At 36.4% G+C, this 20864-nt stretch overlaps 1 protein-coding gene across 4 annotated transcripts in view; it reads right to left on the bottom strand.

The window, feature by feature from the left end:
* MYSM1 (Myb like, SWIRM and MPN domains 1) overlaps positions 1 to 20864 on the bottom strand; it is a 46147-nt gene that overhangs the window by 9191 nt on the left and 16092 nt on the right. For all 4 annotated transcript variants that reach the window (XR_008649547.2, XM_055233779.2, XM_055233780.2 and 1 more), the window contains 10 exons: positions 17916 to 18679; positions 12767 to 12897; positions 11322 to 11425; positions 9428 to 9505; positions 7725 to 7813; positions 4861 to 4915; positions 4507 to 4557; positions 3722 to 3796; positions 2913 to 3101; positions 1361 to 1493 (listed from right to left, as the gene is read on the bottom strand). Coding sequence is in view for 3 of the 4 variants with exons in the window: in XM_055233779.2 (XP_055089754.1) it covers positions 1361 to 1493; positions 2913 to 3101; positions 3722 to 3796; positions 4507 to 4557; positions 4861 to 4915; positions 7725 to 7813; positions 9428 to 9505; positions 11322 to 11425; positions 12767 to 12897; positions 17916 to 18679 (1669 nt within the window). In the remaining variant the exon portion in view is untranslated. The remainder of the gene's footprint in view (positions 1 to 1360; positions 1494 to 2912; positions 3102 to 3721; positions 3797 to 4506; positions 4558 to 4860; positions 4916 to 7724; positions 7814 to 9427; positions 9506 to 11321; positions 11426 to 12766; positions 12898 to 17915; positions 18680 to 20864) is intronic.

Raw genomic sequence — 20864 nt, 5'->3', positions numbered from 1 at the left:
AGATGATGGTTTAAAGATGGTTTAAAAACGATTTAAAGAGAGAACAAGTTAATTGCGATTCTTTTTATAAAATTGTACTGAGCTAAAGAATAATGTGTATTATCTGCTATGCTCAAAATGGACATTCCAGACTAAAAGCTAATACCAATATCATTAATTCAGTAAAAACCCATAGTGTTGACCACCTCCTAGATGCAAAGCAATTTATTAGGTGCTACTGGAGAAAAAAGACAAATAAGACATAGTCTCTGCTCTTTGGGTATACAATTTATTAGGACTTGCTAAATAGATAAATTGCATTAAAAGACAAAGTGACCATGGAGGCAGGAATGAAGTGTTGCAGATACATAAAGGATAAAGCAACTAATAGTAAATAACATGGGGGCAGTGCTGGTAAACCTACATCAAATACAGGGCATCCAAGTGAGATCATTAAGAATGAAGAGAAATTATTAAACAAATATTCATTTAGTATCTACTTTATGCCAGGCCTCATGCTAGAAACAGGATAGAAAAATGGGTACAATACAGTATTTATTCTCAAAGAGCTCATGAACTAACGGGGAAGAGTACTTTTGTACTCTTGTATATGTGGGGTAACTGTAGTGGCAGTGTCCAGGGGCAGTAATGTGGGGTAGTGGCAGTAATGTGGGGTAACTGTAGTGGCAGTGTCCAGGGGACCTGACCTATAGGAGTGGTAGTAATGATAGAATAAATATCCTAGAGTTATTTAGCCTATTGTTTCCTCTGATTATTTGCTTTCTAGCCACACTCCCTTCCTTTTCCTAGTCTGCTATACTAATTCCCTATCCACCCAGAAATGTTTGGACTACAAGTGGACATAAACCTCGGAGGAATCAAGTCAGATGATGGTCTATGCCAACCAAATTCTTTCCTGAGATAGAATGGGAACAAAGAAAGATACAAATTGAGTTAGTCATTGTTAACCCTAAACTGGCAGGTGACAGAGAGCTGGTGGTCATTTTTTTTCTTCATTTGCATGCTATCACAGAGAAAGCCAGTCTGCATTTATAAAAAAAATTTTCATGAGAACAGAGACTGTTTTGTTTACTACAACATCTCCAGTGCCTCGCATAAACACTGCCTGGCCATAACTTTTCTCCATATTTCAATCCTTTTGCCCAGTGGCCATGGTAATAAAAGTGGGGACTTGAATATAGCAGGAGATTAAGAAAGGAAAGAGGGTGGCTGCAATAGGGTAACACCCAAATAATGACTCCCTAGTTGAGGGCACAAACTCTTGCATTAAATAATTTTGCACAGTTGCAATATTTTGATTTGTATGAGTCAAAGAAATAAGAGTAGAAATAGGATAAAGTTATTTTTGTTGAAAACTTACGATAAGAGCCATCTGGGCTAATTTCCTCACTTATAACCAGGCAGGTAATCTGAGAATATGGTAAGGGATTATTTCGATTATAGGGACTAACAATCATTCCAATGAACTTTGCACCTCCTCTGGAGAAGTAACTCTACAATTACAAGAAAAATATAATTAGTTTCAACTATATAAATTCAAAAGCCAATATTTATCCATACTAACATTTTAAACATCTAATGGGGAAAAGCAGGAACAAAAAGGTGCATTAAAAAGTTCACATCTGGCCCCGGCACGGTGGCCCACGCCTATAATCCCAGCACTTTGGGAGACTGAGGCAGGCGGATTGCTTGAGGTCAGGTCAGCCTGGTCAGACTTGAGACCAGCCTGGCCAACATGGTGAAACCCCGTCTCTACCAAAAATACAAAAATTAGCCGGGTGTGGTGGCACGTGCCTGTAACCCCAGCTACTCAGGAGGCTGAGGCAGCAGAATCACTTAAACCTGGGAGGCAGAGGTTGCAGTGAGTCAAGATCTCACCACTGCACTCCAGCCTGGGTGACAGAGTAAGACTATGTCTCTAAAAAAAAAAAAAAAAAATTTCACATCCAAACTGCAACTAAATCAAATGCCTTAGATATTCATCTCACATTGTACATTTTTCAGGCAAAAATTTGTTCAACCAAATCCAAAATGACCCTTAAAAATAAAAAATGGCCTACACAATCTGTATTTGCCATGAATATATTTACTAATTATATTCACCACCCTACATCTGTAATTCTTATCAATACAGTAATAATTTACAAATACCCTACAGCAAACCCAGTCACATATCAAATGTAAAATCCCAGAATAAAATAAAACTTTTTCTTCAGCTATAAAAAATACATTATGTTTCTTACTATTTCAGTTATAACTAGTCCCTGTCCTAGTTGTTCCCATCAATTTTTAAAGGCTCTAGGAGTATTTATCAGTGATACATTCGTGGCTTGTCTGTACTTAATAAAATAACTGACTTTCTAAATGTTTACATAAACAATTATCAATCTCACAATCAGAAAAAAAAAATGCATGTTCTTTTAAAACCCCCAGTATATGTATTTTTTTTTTTTTTTTGGCTGGGTGTGGTGGCTCACGCCTATAATCCCAGCACTTCTGGAGGCTGAGGCGGGCCAATCACCTGAGGTCAGGAGTTTGAGACCAGCCTGGCTAACACGGTGAAACCCTGTTTCTACTAAAACTACAAAAAATTAGCTGGGCGTGGTGGTGCACGCCTGTAATCCCAGCTACTTGGGAGGCTGAGGCAGGAGAATCACTTGAACCTAAGAGGCGGAGGTTGCAGTGAGCCAAGATCGTGTCATTGCACTCCAGCTTGGGCAACAAGAGCGAAACTCTGTCTCAAAAAATAAATAAATAAATAAATAAATAAATAAATAAATAAATAAATAAATAAACAAAACCCCCAGTGTAAAGAATATTAGAAATGCAATAAGAAAAATGTTTAATCTATTTAAAAGGGAGCATTGAGGGGGTGTGCAACCATTTACAGAATATAAATATACATGTAATACCTGGTATTTAGCTTGTGTGTCAATATCTCGTAAGGAAGGATTAGGATCAAAAGCAGGATGAGAATGATACCATCCAATAACACTGAAGCCTCTAACAGCCAAGGTTTCTGAGGCCTGTGTTTGTGACACAGGATCCATCTCACACTGTAGTCCTGTACTCAGACTGTTACATGGTTCTGCTGCACAGACCTATAAACGATTGATCCTCAAATGATTATACTAAAATCCTGTTAATTCTATTACTCTAATGTTATAATTCTTTCAGAGATACAGAAACTTTTCAAGGCCAAGACTTCGATTTGACAATACCACAGGTGCCTTTAACTTGCAAATGACTTATACGCCAAAAGTCTGATTATATGCTAGGAACTTAGCATGCATTTTTCTACTCAAACAAGGTCGTAATAATGGTTAGTTTTCCAGGTCAGCCCACATAATACCTGTACAAGGGTATTCTTTCAATGACTCCTGTTACTTATGACAATAATTTCAATAGAATGATGCATACAAACTTTCAACTAAAGCATTAGTACCTATTTCTGGCCTCTTAGAAGTTGTAGCTTTTTACTAATAAAGGTAATGAGGACCCAAGGCCTCGCAATGTTCTCTCTTGGTGGTAAAAAGAAACAGGTGCTCGGCATATGGAATGTTAAGTCACTTCTGGGAATATATAACTTGCTACATTTGCATATTCTCATATCAATAGGTAAAGTCTGCATTTTAATTATATTCACTGAATTCTATAAAAATATTTGGTATGGTAGTAGGACTAAATAACTAAAACATTTTTTTTAAAAGACAGAACTTACTTCAACTACTTTATCAACTTCTGAGTATCTTCCTCCTAACAGACCAATCACTTCTGCCATAGAAACATGAGCATGCTAAAAGAAATACAAGACAGACTTAACCCAAACACACAAACCCACCTGACAAAGTAACAAAACTCACTTATCATAAGAAAGTCATTTGTAAGTATAGTCATCATGCTTTTATAAAATAAAGTAGCATAGGAGAGGAACTAGATGCTAGCATCAGTGCACAGAAACTAAGATTTCACGTCTAACTTCACCGCTGGCTGAGAAGCTTTCAACCAAACACTTAAAAATTCTCAGACTCTACTTTTGCAATTACAAAATGAAGATACAGTTTACTCTCCCTACTCAAGGGAGGTATTATGTAAGGATACAAAGTAAAAATCACTCTAAATCCTTCTACACAAAGACATCACAAACACAAAAACTGTTGGAGGTATCGGTAGTTTAGTAAAAACAAAAAAACCCTCCAAATTACAGGAGTTGTGCTTTTTTTCAGTGATCTAAAAGGTGGCAGACACAGATATTAGAAAATTAAAATAGGGTTAATGATGGTAAACAGTCTGCAAAAACTCACATTAATTTATTTTCTCTAAAATATGGAAACATGCAATTGTTTGGCTTTTCTCCAAAAGAAAAGACTTATTTTTAGATTCCTTGTAAAAGAGGATAGTTAAGATCCAAAATACACGTCTTCCATACTCTGTCTTATGCCTGCAATAAAAATACACAAGAGTAGAAATCAGAAAAACTAAGTAAACACAATAGATTATCCTTACCAAATCCATTATTAAAAGTGCTTCTGAAGCCACTTTCACCTGAAATGGCTCCTGAAATATAAAAAACAAAACAAAACGGGGGAGCATAAAAATAGAGATTTTTGTTCTCCCCACCTGGAATGCCCACCCTATTCTCCTTTACCCACCCCACCAAGTTCTCAGCACTAACCAAAGCTCAGCACAAACTAGATTTTTAAAACATTATGATTTAAAATTCCAGCAGGGAGAAATTCTCTCTCATTTTCAGTCTTTTCATACATATGCCTTGCACATACGGAAAAAGAGTAAGTATTTCCTGCTTGACAGGGGGAAGCGGGGATTGTCTATTGTCATTCATTAATGCATAAATAGTACCTGCTTTTCTTCACTAAAAAAATTACAAGGTATCAGTTGGAAGGGATCAAATGAGCTGAAAAAGAAAAAAATATTTTCAACATAATCTCAACAAGATTAGGAAAACAACATTTATTTGCAAATCTGAAAGTGTGTATCAATAATCTAAACCCAAATTCTGTCTCAATGAGAGAGTTTTGTAGGAGATTCCACAAACCCTTTCGAAAGAAGCACTGTTCTTTTAGATTTAACAAGAACAAAAAAAAACCCAGGAACTTTGAGATAAAGTTACACTGTTGTCTTAATTTCCTTTAACACTCAAAGAGGACACTATAAACTATCAGACATATGTCCCACACTAAAAGCAGATTTCAAAAAGTTCAATGAAAATATAATTAACTATCTGTCATGAGACCAAAAAAGGTTCAAGAAAGATGGAAGTTTATCAAAAACACTTGTCAGTTCAATAACGTGCCCACTATAGAATAGGAACTTAAAACATTTTTTGAATGAATGAATGACAAACAGTTCTGGTAAAGATATTAATGCATTACTCCTATCATAAACTCTTAAAGTGAAAAAGTGGCCAGGTGCAGTGTCTCACATCTGTAATTCCAACACTTCCAGGAGGCCGAGGTGGGCAGACCCCTTGAGCCTAGGAGTTTGAGACCAGCCTGGATAACAGGGTGAAACCCCACCTCTACAAAAAAAATTTTAAAATTAGCTGAGCATGGTGGCGTGTGAATGTAGTCCCAGCCACTCGGGAGGCTGAGGTGGGAGGATCACTTAAGCCCAGGAGGTGGAGGCTGCAGTGAGCCATGATTTCGCCACTCAACTACTCCACTCCAGCCTGGTGACAGAGTGAGACCCTGTCTCCGAAAAAAAACAAAAAAGTGAAAAAGTAAAAAGAGGTGAAAAAGGGAGAATCTAAGCAAGGTCAAAAGCACACATAAATCTGAGAAATGTCAGTAAAGAATTGAGGCTTGAGAACTATATTAAGAACAATAAAAAGGTTTTTTTAGGCTATCTTCAGGGAAAGAAAAACACACAGGAATACATTCGCATTAACACAACTGGAAGAGAGCAGGGCAATTCCATTCCCATTCAACCACGGATGGTTAGCTTCAAGAGAACATTTTGTTTTGCTTAATAATGTATCCCAAGTGATCAGAACCATGCCTGACATATACAGCAGGCATTCAAAGATACTTGTCGAATAAAGAAAGACCTTTAAATTACAAAGTGTTTAATCAACACAAAAAGAAACTGAAGGCCAAGATAGATGAGAAAATAGCACAGAAAGAACATCCTGGAGTACTTAAGAACCACGGATATGGAACCGCTGTCAATGCTTGTTGAGGAACTGCAGAGAATGGGAAAGTTACTGAAGGACTAGAAATAGACAATTATTGAGCTTGTTTCACAATACAAAAAGGCAGACTGCAGAAAAGGAGGAATTCGATGTTGAATAGTAGTAGAATTCTAGAAAAAATTATGAAACAGCTGATTTGTGATCCTTAACTAAGAGGTGACTAAGTAAAATAATGAGTTCATGAAAAGTCATGATTAAGTAGACCTTATTGTAGACACTATTGATAGGAATGATCTGTTAGAAACTAAAGACTTAAATATATTTTATCTGAAATTAAACAAGACATCTGATATGATTATCCTTCTGTATAAGATGAAGATATATGGGTTAATTGTGGTAATCTATACAGCTGATTGAAGAATGAATGTCTTCGTTGTTTAAATATATACAATGAGGTTTACATTTCTCCAATTAAACATTTCAATCAGTGAGTAATGGCAGGAAAGGCAAGCTTATTGAAATGTTATAGTGCAACAAAGGCTAAAATGAGAAAAGTGGATCTGGATTCAAAAAGATCCTGAAGACCTTGAACAACGACTTGAAAATCATAATAAATATAAGTCTCACATACAGAGTCAGAAAATCAATTATGTGCATACTGGATGCGGAGTCCTAGCTTATTGAAGACTATTTTTTACATAGTTTATCTAATTTAGTCTCACAACAACTGTGTAAGTTTTATTTTTATTTTAGAGAGGTAATATATAATATAATGATTAGGGGTATGAATTCTTAAGCTTAACACTTGGGTTTAAAATCAACAGCTCTACTACTTAACAGTGTGAGCAAGTTATTAAACCTCTCTATGCCTCTCAGTTTCCTCATCTATAAAATGGGAGTGAGAATATTAACTAATGCACAAGGTTGTCATGAAGACTGTATGAGCTAATAAATATAAAGTGCTTAAAATACAGCTAACAGTGTAATTTAAATTATTGTTTTATAAATGAGAACCTAAGGTTTACCCAAGGACATTTATCAGGCAAAAATATGATCTAGTGGCATTCCTGGATATCTTCTTTTAAAAGGTACACTGACAAAACTACAGTCAATTCAATGGCGCATCTGCAGGAAGAGGGAATAGAAAATCAGAGCATTTAACTTATTTGGTGACCCTTAATTTTAAAAGGCTCAAATTTTAGATTACACATGCATTAGAAAACAACAACAAACCATGCAACAACTTGCTAACAATTAGTACCACCCAAAGCAAACTCAGTCATTTCATGAAGGTTCCTGTCCATAGTGTCTAGAGTTGAATGACCAACCTGTCCTAAACAGGGCCCCTTCACAACATATGTTGGATCATATGTTCAATGAATCTGAACAAATTTAAAACGTTTGTTCAAGGTCTTCCAAATTCATAATCAGTGAAACAAAAAAATCTAAAAAATTGTAGCGGTATTTTTTAAACTTAATGTGAACAATATAATGCAGCTATTGAATATTTTTTCATACATTATCTAGCCATTTGTGATAAATGTTTAAAAACCACATTTATGTAACACTACACCTTTTTGTTGGTCTTGGCACTTTTACAGATTTAACAGGTCTGCCTTTTTCCTCTTCTCTTCTTTTTGCCAACTCCTCAGCAGAGAGATGCTAAAACAAAATGCCAACTGATTAAGGAGTCCATCATCTACTAAGAGGCAGAATAAAAATAGTCCTTTAAAATCAAATTGAAGGGCATGTGAGGACAAGAGAGACTAAATCGATATAGATGGGCTTCCTTTTTGCTACCAACATGTAGAAAGTCTGGACAGTATTTTTTTAAAATTGTTTCAAAAGATACGGCCATCCCGAACTGAAAATTTACTCCTTCTCTTGATTTGCCCATCTCAATCAATGGTACCAGTCACCCAGGTTCAAAAACCTCAGAATCACCTGAGTCTTTTATTTCCCATTTCTACTTACCATATTCTACTGTGTTGAGTTTTCTTTCACAACTGAGAGACAGTGCAGAGTAATGATTAAGAACAGATTCTGGATCTAGAATGTCTGGCCCAGTTATTTACTAGCTTGGTGACCCTAGGCAAATTCTAAAGCTTTCATGCTTCAGTTACCTCATCTTTAAAAATGGGAACAATAAAAGTAATAATAAAAAGTAAACAACAATACCACTGTCATGGTATTATTGTGAAGATTGAGTTACTGTTTATAAAATACTGACATTGTCTGACACACAGTAAGCCGTTTGTAAGTGTTTATAAAATAAAGTAAATCTCTATTCCATTTCTATGACCAACTTACACCCTGCTCCAGATGAACTATGCACCTTCTCCAGAATATATCTAGTATTTTCCCATGTCTTCAACTTTGTTCCCTCAGCCTAAAGTGTACTCATCTCCATTTTGAGATTCTTCTGCAGATCCTTCAGATCAGATTATACCCCACATACACTACGAAACCTGCCCTGATCACATCCTTTGGGAGAAACTTACAATTCTTGGGACCAACCTTATTGAACTTACCATAGGTTTTGTCTTTCCTATTAGAAATACAAGCCCTTTATGGGAAGGCTGAATTACTAATTACTGTGCCTAGAATAGTACTCAGGTGAGAAGTTGAGGGCAGGCAATGCGGAGGAGGAAAGACAGACAACTCGAGTACCTTGTGCGCACACAAGGCTTACTGAATACCTAGTACTAGCACCTTTATATAGTCTATCTCATTTCTTTCTTACAACAATACTTTGAGGGAGGTATTATTATTATTCACAATTCGTAAGTTAAGAAAGCATAAGATTCTGTGACGTTAAGTAGTTGCTTAAAGTAACAAAGCCAGTACGTACACATTCACACATTCTATCCATTCTACTGCACTAGCTGTTACAAAAAATATATATATTTAGAACACATGTGTGTCTAATGTCTAATGCTTACAACAATATTTTCATTGGTACATTAGAACCTCTTCCAATAAATGTTTAATGAAACAAATTGGGCATACCGACTTCTTGACACCCTTATCTTGAGTCAGAGACAAGAATACAGAGACAGAGAACCCAAGTTCTGAAATGAGTTAAACTCCTAGTTAACTGCACCACCAGTGCCTTCTACTTTGGTGTTTACTGGTGACTTCCAGACAAATTAACATGGGAATGAAAACATACATGTTAATGTATGAAACAAGTACAATACATATGACATTAAGATGTACAAATATATATTTAAAAACCAGTTTTCATGGATGAGCCATTTGAAAGGTCAAAGTTACCTCAAACGTTTGTCCTTCTAAGTCCTTTGCATCACACCAGTTTCCCCATGGGTCTCGGACCCTACGTCTCCTTGTACGCTGCGATGAGATTAAAGCAAAAGGTAGCAAGATTAATATGGAGAAATCATAGCACATTAATACACAAAATGAAAACAATAATTATCTAAAAGTCAATTAATCTATCAATTTAAATAGTATAATCTCTGGCAATGCCTGACTAAATTTTATTAATTTATGTTCAATAGTTAGCACTCTGGTTACAAATATAACAAATCAGTGATGGCGAGGTAAGGGCAGGAGCACCAGTAGCAGGTGGGCAGGGTGTGGGCTGGGTGTTGGCACCAGAGGGCTATTTAAAAAATAAGATCAGTAATGATTTTCTGTATTTTGCTAGCATTTCTTCTTAGCTTTTATATTTCCTTTCATTACGTAGGAGCTAAAACACTATGACAAAATTTTGGGTTTTTTTTGAGACAGAGTCTCACTGTGTCGCCCAGGCTGGAATGCAGTGGCGCAATCTTGGCTTACTGCAACCGCCATGTCCCGGATAGAGTGATTCTCCTGCCTCAGACTCCCGAGCAGGAACAAAACTATTTTTAAGATCAAAAAGAACCACCAAGAAAATGGCTTCCTTTTCAACCACTTGTGGTAGAAAATCTGCAAGAACACACAGCAAGACGTATAATATTGAAAACTAGAAGCAAAATAATTATTATGTCCAGCTTTAGAAAGGAGGTGGCCTAGTTGATCAAATAATGAAAAATTACAAAGTTGGTTGACTACATTATTAAAATCCAGTTTTGCAAACCTCAATAGTGAGGCCTTTAAAATGGACCAGTTGCCAAAGGACAGTGTATGACTAGCACCAGCAACTCTAACTGATAACATCCTTTAAGATAGTAAATCTAGACAGAAATGGTTTATAGCCTAAATACTCAGAGAAAAACAGCTATTTTAGCACCTATACTTTCTTTTTCATATCTTATTACTAATTTAATCCATTAGTAAAACTAACAGGATCATATTATAACTCTGCCTTATAAAAAGTGTTGGATCAGCTGGGCACGGTGGCTCACGCCTATAATCCCAGCACTTTGGGAGGCCGAGGCAGGTGGATCACGAGATCAGGAGATCGAGACCATCCTGGTTAACACAGTGAAACCCTGTCTCTACTAAAAATACAAAAAAAATTAGCTTGGTGCGGTGGCGGGCGCCTGTAGTCCCAGCTACTCGGGAGGCTGAGGCATGAGAATGGTGTGAACCTGGGAGGTGGAGCTTGCAGTGAGCCGAGATGGCGCTGCCACACTCTAGCCTGGGTGACACAGCGAGACTCCATCTCAACAAAAAAAAAGAAAAACAAAAGTGTTGGATCACATTTTTATTTTTTTTTTTTCCCCCGCAAGATGTTTCTTTTTCTTCTAGTAGGTCACTTTATTTTTAAAGCATGATTGACGAATTTTAAAATATTATAAAACTGACTCCAAGAATTACAAAAAAAAAGTCTAGTTATTCCAAAAAGGTGATTCTTAAGGTTAAGAATTTTAAAAGAAAAATAAATGAGAGAAAAAAAAACTGAACTATATACTTTTAAAAGACACATTAGATTTATAAATTAAAACGAAGCATCTCAAGACCACTTTAGGAAAATATTATGCTTCTGCATCAAGTTTGCTAGTACATTTTAAGGGTTTTTAGGCTTGTTTTTGCCTTAGAAAAGCAACATGAAATTGAATGAAACCCAGAAAAGTGAATTGCTAAGGTGAAATACAAGAGGAAACATGTTTTTCTACTAAACGGTCGTTTATTAAACAGCTCAAGAGAAGTAGGTAAACCGCACTAAACAGAGTAAGCAGCAATGTGGAGAGATCACTGAGAGAGATAGATGACTGCTTACCATAGACTGCAGACGCTGGGCAAGTTGGTATGCTTCTACTGCATCTTTTCTGTCTCTGATTCGTACTTTGTCAACTGTTTGTGGCCTATTATACACAGCCTGTTCTATTGGAATTCAGGAAAGATAAAACCATCTATTATTTTGTGAAACTCATTTGTTAAACAGGAAGACACACGTACACTGACTATAGTGGAACTTCTATGACTCTTATTTCACGATCATATATTTGATGTGCTACTGAGCACCCCTCAAATTAAAAGTAATGCTGTTATTATAAGAAAATCTTAATAAATGGAATATTTAGAAAATGGGTAATTTGCTAACTCTGGCAGTCTAATACAGAAAACATGATTTTTCTTTTGGTGGCTGAGGAAGCGAAAATCCTTTAGCTTTCCTGAAAAGCTAGTCTCAATATTCAAGGCTTTGGGAAAACAAAGACACTGAAATGAAGGATAGATTCCCAGGCAAATTAAATTCTATCTAGCTCAATATAAAAGAAAATCATATTTGACAGAAAATCTTCTTGTTAGTTGTCTCCCTTTCGTAGACAAACACAGAATATACTCTTCTTAAACCATGGGTTACAAGGTTTTATGTACCTTATCACTTTGTAGCTATTAATGGTTGTGTCATTTTAATTCAATAAAAGAGTAGAGGTCAGGCGCAGTGGCTCACGTCTGTGATCCCAGCATTTTGGGAGGCTGAGCCGGGCAAATCACGAGGTCAGGAGTTCGAGACCAGTCTGGCCAATATGGTGAAACCCTGTCTCTACTAATTATACAAAAATTAGCCAGGTGTGGTGGCATGAGCCTGTAGTCCCAGCTACTCTGGAGACTGAAGCAAAAGAATTGCTTGAACCCAGGAGGCGGAAGTTGCAGTGAGCAGAGATCACACCACTGCACTCCAGCCTGGGCAACAGAGCGAGAAAAAAAAAAATAAAAGAGTAGAATATATTTTAAAATATGTATATTCATTAACTTTAAATTTGAAAAAAACTAAGGTACCATTGTCTTCCATGAAAAATATTTTGACGCTTTTATTACATTTAAGTGTAGAGGCTCACAAATTATTTCCTTTATTTAAACATTGCTAGGCAGTATTTCTAGCATGAATATAGTATTTGCAAATTAAATGGGCTATTATTAGACTTTTCATAAAATAATTTTACTTTTATCTGCTAAAGAACTGTATTCTTAAATTATTTCTATTACTTAGATTGAATATTTTACCTTTAAAGTTACACTCTCAATTTTCAGTGTAGGTCAAATGAAAACACAGTTTAACCAACAGTAAAATCTTAATAAAACATTTATTAAATAATGTTATAGCACCTCTGAATTCTATATACATATAACTACTTGAATTCTAACCATCATAGAAATGAATAAGTGCTGTTAAGGATAAAAAATGTCGAGTAAAAGATGTTGTTGGGTTTTTATTTTTACCACATCCAAAATTGATTGCTCCTATCAATTCGAGGTATGTATGAATCCGTCCAATACAATTAACATCCCCACAGTTCTTCAGGCCAGGACGTACTGAGGTCTTATTTAAGTATTTCGGTTTGCATATCTCCCTAATTAAGAGATAGAAGTACAATTATTTTGGATAAATAAAAACGTGAAAAAAGATTTCTGGGGAAAACTTTAAATATTTGAAATATTTTTAAATTTTAACCCCTTTCAATGTATAAATGTGTAATAAATACAATACTAATACATAATACCCATGTACTTTTTTTCTGAAATAAAATATCCTTAAATGACACAATAACTTATTAGCGTAATTTTTTACAAGCAATATTTCTTCCCCAATGTTAAATTCATAGATTCCAGTTATCCCAGGACCTTGAAGTTAGAAATTTATTTATGTACAGACACAAATTGAATCTTTTAAATACACAGAGCACTTTGATAATATATAGAAAAGATTTAGTATTAGACGTTTCCAATTTGTAATATATTACTTTGATTCATCTACTCTTATTTTGCTTAAAAGTGTCTTTCAATTATCAGCTATCTTATAAATGCTTAAACATTTTATATTTGTTTTTAATTATGATGACAACAAATATTAAGTGCTTACTTTCAGTGGAAAACAGAAACAGACATTATAAGGGATTCCAAAGGGGAATCAAGAAACTCCCAAAGATTATGAAAGAAATAAGAGGTTTATATAATAAAACACATATTTATTGAATATACTTAATGTACCTTGCTAGATGGTACAACATAAAATTTGAGTAATAAAGAACTTAGTAGAAACTAATTACTGAGTGCTTAAGCCAGATTATTGTGCTGAGTTACACATCCTTAATCTTTACAACTATACAAGGTAGATTTTATTAATATTATTCTCATTTTGGAAATGAGGAAGCAAGGGGGTCAGAGTAAAGCACTTAAGGAGGGGACATAATCAGGATTCAAGTATAGATATTATAAATTTAGGTATTCAGATATCTCATATAACATGGGTATTTCTCATTCGATCATTATTTTATTACATGAATATATTGTTCTAAGCACTAGAGATACACAGATAATGTAAAATTTCTAACCTTACAGATCTTACATTCTAATGGGAGGGACTGTCAATAATCAATGAACAATATATATTACACTTTCAGGTAGCAATAGTGCTAAGTAAGAAGGTCAAGGAGATGGAGTGGGACAAACAGGCATAGACTAGATAGATAGGGTGCTTAGGGTAGGCCTCACTAGGCAGAATAGAGGGTAAAAACAATTTGTGATGTGGGAGGGTACCACAACTTCCATAGAAACGTTGAGATTTCAGTGTGTCTCGCAAGAAAATGAAACAAAATTGTACAAATGAAGGCAATAAAGCAGGCAAGAGTATGGCTACCAAGAAACCAAAGGAGTCTGAAAAAACTAGATTGAGCTAACTGAAGACAACTCAAAGTAAAAGGCTTTAAACAGAACTCAGTAATCTAGCACAGTGCTGAACAAATGGTAAGGACTCTAAAAATATCTGTTCATGGAATAATGATTCATGTTCAATCTTTTCCCCCTACCAAATAAGAGTACCTTCTATATTCTGAGCATTCTTTAAGAACTAGATTCAACAACAAACAAAACAGATAAAAATCTGCCCTCATGTTGCCTGCATTATCATGGGGGTTGAGGGGAGAAGAGACAGTACACAAATAAAAATGTAATTATTTGTGGTAGTAATAAGTTCTATAAAGAAAATAAAAGGCTGGGCGCAGTGGCTCACGCCTGTAATCCCAGCACTTTGGGAGGCCGACACGGGCGGATCACCTGAGGTCGGGAGTTTGAGACTAGCCTGACCAATATGGAGAAACCCTGTCTCTACTAAAAATACAAAATTAGCCAGGCATGGTGGCACATGCCTGTAATCCCAGCTACTCGGGAGGCTGAGGCAGGAGAAGCGCTTGAACCCAGGAGGCGGAGGTTGCAGTGAGCCAAGATCGTGCCGTCGCACTCCAGCCTGGGCAACAAGAGTGAATTGTCTCAAAAAAAAAAAAAAGAGAAGAAAATACAGGGCAAGAGAATGAAAGGGAGGAGATATGTGAGATATTTTAGATAAGCCTCTAATTTCCCTTGACCAGATTTCAATGAGACAAGAAAGCAACACTTGCCAAAATATGGGGGAAGAACATCCAAAGCAGAGTGAAAAGTCAGGGTCAAGGCCATGAGTTGGAAGTGTGAAAATAATGAGTCAAGACTGCAGACTCCAATATCCCCTTTACCTAGTGTGACCTGGAAAAGTTTTTTATCCTCTGTGAACCTCATTTTTCTTATCTATAAAGTGGGAGCGAGGTTGTCAAAAGGATTGGAGATGACTTAAATACAGTACATGGTATTCAGGAGGCATTCAGTAATGGTACTGGTTACTATTTTAATAAAAATATTCCCCTAACCAGGGAATCAACTGCATCTGCTTTTATGAAAAGGATCTTTATCTATAAACAAATCTGGCAGGCTTCTTTTTATTTCAAAACTTTAACTCTTCTATTTTTTTTTTAACACCACCTCCAGTGCCTAACCACTCACTCTCTTCTATTTCTGAACAAATGTGAGTTCCTGTTCAAAACCTTTTTTGCATTCACAATGTTCTGCTAAATCACCATAATGAAATAGCAATACCTAACCAGTTTCACGAACCAAGGCAAATGACTTAGGAAACTATTGCCATGTAATTTATAGTACCTATATAAATTAATCTGCCTCATTTGGAATTCAAAATTCAAAGTAACCAATATAGAATTTGATTAAAGTAACGAGAATATAGTGATCATTTATATGGACATTTCTAAGAGACAGGATCTTGATCTGTTGCCCAGGCTAGTGTACAGTGGCATGATCCCAGCTCACTGCAGCCTCGAACTCCTGGGCTCAAGTGATTCTCCTGCTTCAGTCTCCTGAGTAGCTATGACGACAGGCACGCAACACCGCGCCTAAGTTTTAAAAAATTTTTTTGTAGAGACAGGGTCTTGCTATGTTGCCCAAACTAGTCTCGAACTCCTGGCCTCAAGTAATCCTCTTGTCTCAGCCTCTGAAAGCGCGGGGAAAGTTGTGAGCCAGCCGGGCATGGTGGCTTACACCTGCAATCCCAGCACTTTGGGTGGCCGAGGTGAGTGGATTACCTGAGGTCAGGAGTTCTAGACCAGCCTGGCCAATGTGGTAAAACCCCGTCTCTACTAAAAATACAAAAATTAGCCAGGCGTGGTGGCACGCACCTGTAGTCCCAGCTGCATGGGAGGCTGAGGCAGAAGAATCGCTTCAACCTGGGAGACAGAGGTTGCAGTGAGGTGATATCATGCCAAGACACTCCAGCCTGGGAGAAAGAGTGAAACTCTGTCTCAAAAAAAAAAAAAAAGTTGTGAGCCACTACTCCTGACCAATATGGACATTTTTTAGTTAGTTATGATTTCAAGGTCCTTAAATTTTGGCCATTCGCCCTCTTATTTCCAAAAACAAAAGTAGACACCAATAGAAATCTAATTTAACTAGTCTTGTCATTAGTGTGAATTAGGCCATGTAGAATAAAAGAGTGATTTACAGACAGACTGAAGTCCTTCATGTGTCAGTGACTGGTTGTATAATCAAAGGCAGGTCCCTAAACCTCTCCTGATCTCAGAATCATTCTCTATCAAATAAACATAATACCATCTGCATTATTTTACAGGATTGTTTTAAAAAATCAAGTAAGATGATACAGAAAGCTCTTTAAAAACTATAAAGCACTATGTAAAGTCAGGAGTTGTTCCTTACAAGTATTCTTTAGTATGATGCCACCCTGACCCACATGTTGTACTTTCAGCACCTCCACCATCTGTAAGATAACTAAGAGTCAAGAAAAAGAACAAACCTCCTCCTTTTAGAATACAGCCATCTTTAAAAACCAAAGACTTATATTGTGTGGGTAAAATGAAGGTTACTGATTTATTATAGCAAGTTGTTTTCCTTTGGTAACCCTTCTAGGTTATAGCAGAAAGTTACTGCAATAGGACAGGAAGGCTTTTGATACAAAAGAGAACAAAGGACAAAGCAGAACCCCTGCTCAAGGAACTAGAAAGCTCTCTGTAAAGATGGCCCTATACAATCTGATAGCTTCTGAAACAGTATTGGCAATTATGATTTTTTTTAATTATTATTATTTTTTTTTGAGATGAAGTCTCGCTCTGTCGCCCAGGCTGGAGTGCAGTGGCACGATCTCGGCTCACTGCAACCTCTGCCTCCCAGGTTCAAGAGATTGTCCTGCCTCAGCATCCCGAGTAGCTGGGATTACAGGCACCTGCCACAATGCCCAGCTTATATATATATATAGTTATTTTTAGAAGGGACAGGGTTTCACCATGTGAGCCAGGCTGGTCTCAAACTCCTGCCCTCAAATGATCTGCCTGCCTTGGCCTCCCAAAATGCTGGGATTACAGGCATGAGCCACCGTGTTCAGCCAGCAATTATAAATGTTTAATGATGGTTTAATTAATCTGTTTTAAAAAATTCAAATTAGGCTAGTAAGGTGAGAAATTTTGGGGTTTGTTCCCTAACCTTCATTAAATAATTCAAATAAACGGTACTGACAATCTAGAGAATAAGCTTCATCAGAAAACTGTATCCTGATAAAGCTGGATGAAGAAATTAATAGCACATTATTGCCACACGTTCAAAGTTAAAAGCATTTAAGATCACTATTTATGAGAAGTGTTTCTGCAATCTGGCCCATTTAATACTATTGCTGTCATCAAATTTTTCTTTCTTTGTACTCAAAGTACATGATAAACCGGAAAGAATTATTTCCCTTTTCCCGTGCAGTGGTGTTCTCTCTATATCTTCCTAATGCTGTCCTAGGAGACTGCTTCATAAAGCAATCGTCTATCCCTTTTATTCCAGGCCCACAATCTAATGAACAGGCAAAAACATGGGTTATGAGAGTTATAGGTGATAATGTTTACCAAAGTTTTTTTTTTCATTACAAGAAATCTTAAATCTTCCCTACTGTAGTGATCTCTAGATTTACTAGCAAAATTCTAAATTCTGTATAGGCCTAATTAAAATACTTCAGAATATCAGGTTTTAAAACAACATCTATAATATAATTCTTTCTTACCATTGATCCAAAATATAATTTCTAATTTTCAAATAGCGTTCCGGTGTTTTAGCTTGGCGTCCCTCAAAAAACTCAGGAATTGCTTGTTTTTCTTCTTCTTGAATGATATTTCTATCTATTTCTATTTCCTGTTCTGGTGGCTTAAGCTCTTCTTCCTCATGGCTTTCTTCTACCATTTGGCAAGAAGAATGAAAAAGCACTTCATTATCATTCAAATTTTTCTGAATTTCACAAGGCTCTGGAGAAGGCAACTGCCTGGCATCAACTATTATTCCCCTTCCATCATGCTTGTTGCAGTTTTTAATCAATTCATTAAATTTCTGGTCATCTAATTCAATTGATTTTTTGTCACTGTTGCTCTGTTTCTCAGTCCACAGTGTAATTTCTGAGCTTGAAAGTGTTTCATCTTGCTTTTCATTTTGAAGACAGTCCCTGGAAGACTTAGAAAAGAGAGCTTCCCGGCTGTCAGAAGCAATGAATTCTCCTTGATTGGCTTCATGCATTTTACTATTAGGAAAGTCTAACAAGAGATCACTGCTAGAATTCTTCTGGGGTGTTTGAGAAGACAACTCGTCCACCTCATCTGTGATGTCTACTTCTTCATCATCAGATAATTTTTCAATTTTTACAGCATTCAAGTTGGGATCAGCACGTCCCCTTAAACATGATGGTGTCCATGCCTTTGTTCCTTTATCTTCATTTTTAACTTGAAGATTATGGCCGGTCTTCTGATTTGGTGTTTCTTTATCCAGACCGCATTTGACCTTATTAAAAATCAAAATAACATCCCCATAATGTTAAGATTTAAAAATTTAATCACTGGCATACACAAAAAAGGATAAATACAGTGTTATTAAACTGAGTACATGTAAATGGTACATTATACCTCTAATGCGCTTTTCTTTTCTTTTTTTTTTTTTGAGACAGAGTCTTGCTCTGTCGCCCAGGCTGGAGTGCAGTGGCACAATCCCAGCTCACTGCAAGCTCCGCCTCCCGGGTTCACACCATTCTCCTGCCTCAGCCTCCCGAGTAGCTGGGACTACAGGCGCCTGCCACCACACCCGGCTAATTTTTTGTATTTTTAGTAGAGATGGGATTTCACCATGTTAGTCAGGATGGTCTCGATCTCCTGACCTCGTGATCCACCCGCCTCGGCCTCCCAAAGTGCTGGGATTACAGGCAATGCGTTTTCCTTTAAAAGGGTTCATAACTGCATTTTAGACAAGATCGGGCACGTTCATGGTGGTAGGACCATAGACTACAACTGCATTTCAAATGTAAAGGAACACCATTTAAAATTTCTATAAATATATAACTAATTCATGGGTCTGGTGATTTTTATTAATCAAATAATCATGACCTATATTTACTACTTATTTTTCAATATTAAGTTGAAAACAGCAGCCTGGCTGAGATCAACCATATGGAATAAACCAGTAACTATCATACTAAGGTATTGTACAACATACTGAAATATTTTTAAAGGCTTCTCAGAATATCTGATACCGTAGCTGATTGTTTCTTATAATGCTAAAATAATCCTTAATCTATCTGACATCTTCACTGAGTACATTAAAACCAGCTTTCATTTAAATAAGGGACAACAGAAACAAACTGTCTTTTGCAGGCTTATTTAATGAGCTTATATTATAGAGATTATATTTTAATGTGATACTTGAAAAAAAAAAGAGAGATTATATTTTAAGCCATAAAAGTATCTCCCAAACCTGCTATTACAGACATAAATATCTGGTAATGTAACAACAACAAAAAAGATAATGAAAGTGAATAAGAAAATATAACATGAAATAAAATCCTTACCTACAAAGTTTTTAAAAAGTCTTATAAATGACTAAAATACATAAGGGATATGACAGCTCTCAGAAACAGGTTATTTATAGATCCTGTATCGCACAGAATTCCAGGATTAAATATTTGAGGTTAACTGGCTTACTATGTAGAGAATAAAAGGGTAGCAGGAGGGAAAGAGATTTGGACATATTGCCTGAAACAGCTTTTAACATCCCTGCTATTTAAGTATCCTGTCTATAATTTTAAAAATTCAGATGAAATTTTGCATTGATTTCATAATATACTAGTCTCTGATACAATATGAAAAATGTATCCTTCTACCCCAGGTCTTTGAGTAAAACTGGCACTCCAAGATACATAGCATTTATCTTGGAAGCCTAAGAGTAAGAATAACCAGGTTAAGCTTTATTCTGTTCTGAGGTATTAACTAAACCCTGGTGAGCTGCCTTGAAAATGCTTCTGTCTGGTTGAAAGATGGAGCATACAATTGATGTAAGATGAATCCATTCCATTAGTTACCACCTCTGTCTAGATAACACCAAAACAAACCTTACATACAGGGTAGAACTCATTATCTACATGAAAAGATAATATCAAATTTCACTCAAGACACTTACCAATTTTATATAATTATGTTCCTAGGCTTCAAAGAGGATATATTAAAAAATTCTAGGCCAGGCACGGTGGCTCATGCCTGTAATCCCAGCACTTTGGGAGGCCGAGACGGGTGGATCACGAGGTCACGAGGTCAGGAGATCCAGACCATCCTGGCTAACACTGTGAAACCCCGTCTCTAATAAAAATACAAAAACTTGGCCGGGCGTGGTGGTGGGCGCCTGTAGTCCCAGCTACTCAGGAGGCTGAGGCAGGAGAATGGCGTGAACCTGGGAGGCGGAGCTTGCAGTGAGCCGAGATTGCACCACTGCACTCCAGCCTGGGCGACAGAGCAAGAGTCTGTCTCAAAAAAAAAAAAAGGAAAAAAAAATTCTAAATATCAAAACGACATGGTTGCATATAGCACAAATTACTTGAAAGATTAAGGAACCAGATCACAATTAAACCTTTCTTAACACTGCAGTTTATTAAAGTTTCAGACAATTTTTCATAACAATTGTAAAAATTTCATAGCTATTTAAC

The sequence above is a fragment of the Symphalangus syndactylus genome, chromosome 19, assembly GCF_028878055.3.
Source record: "Symphalangus syndactylus isolate Jambi chromosome 19, NHGRI_mSymSyn1-v2.1_pri, whole genome shotgun sequence".
Classification (NCBI taxonomy): Eukaryota; Metazoa; Chordata; class Mammalia; order Primates; family Hylobatidae; genus Symphalangus; species Symphalangus syndactylus.
The sequence above is the reverse complement of the archived record's forward strand: the minus strand, read 5'-3'. Positions and strand labels throughout refer to the sequence as shown.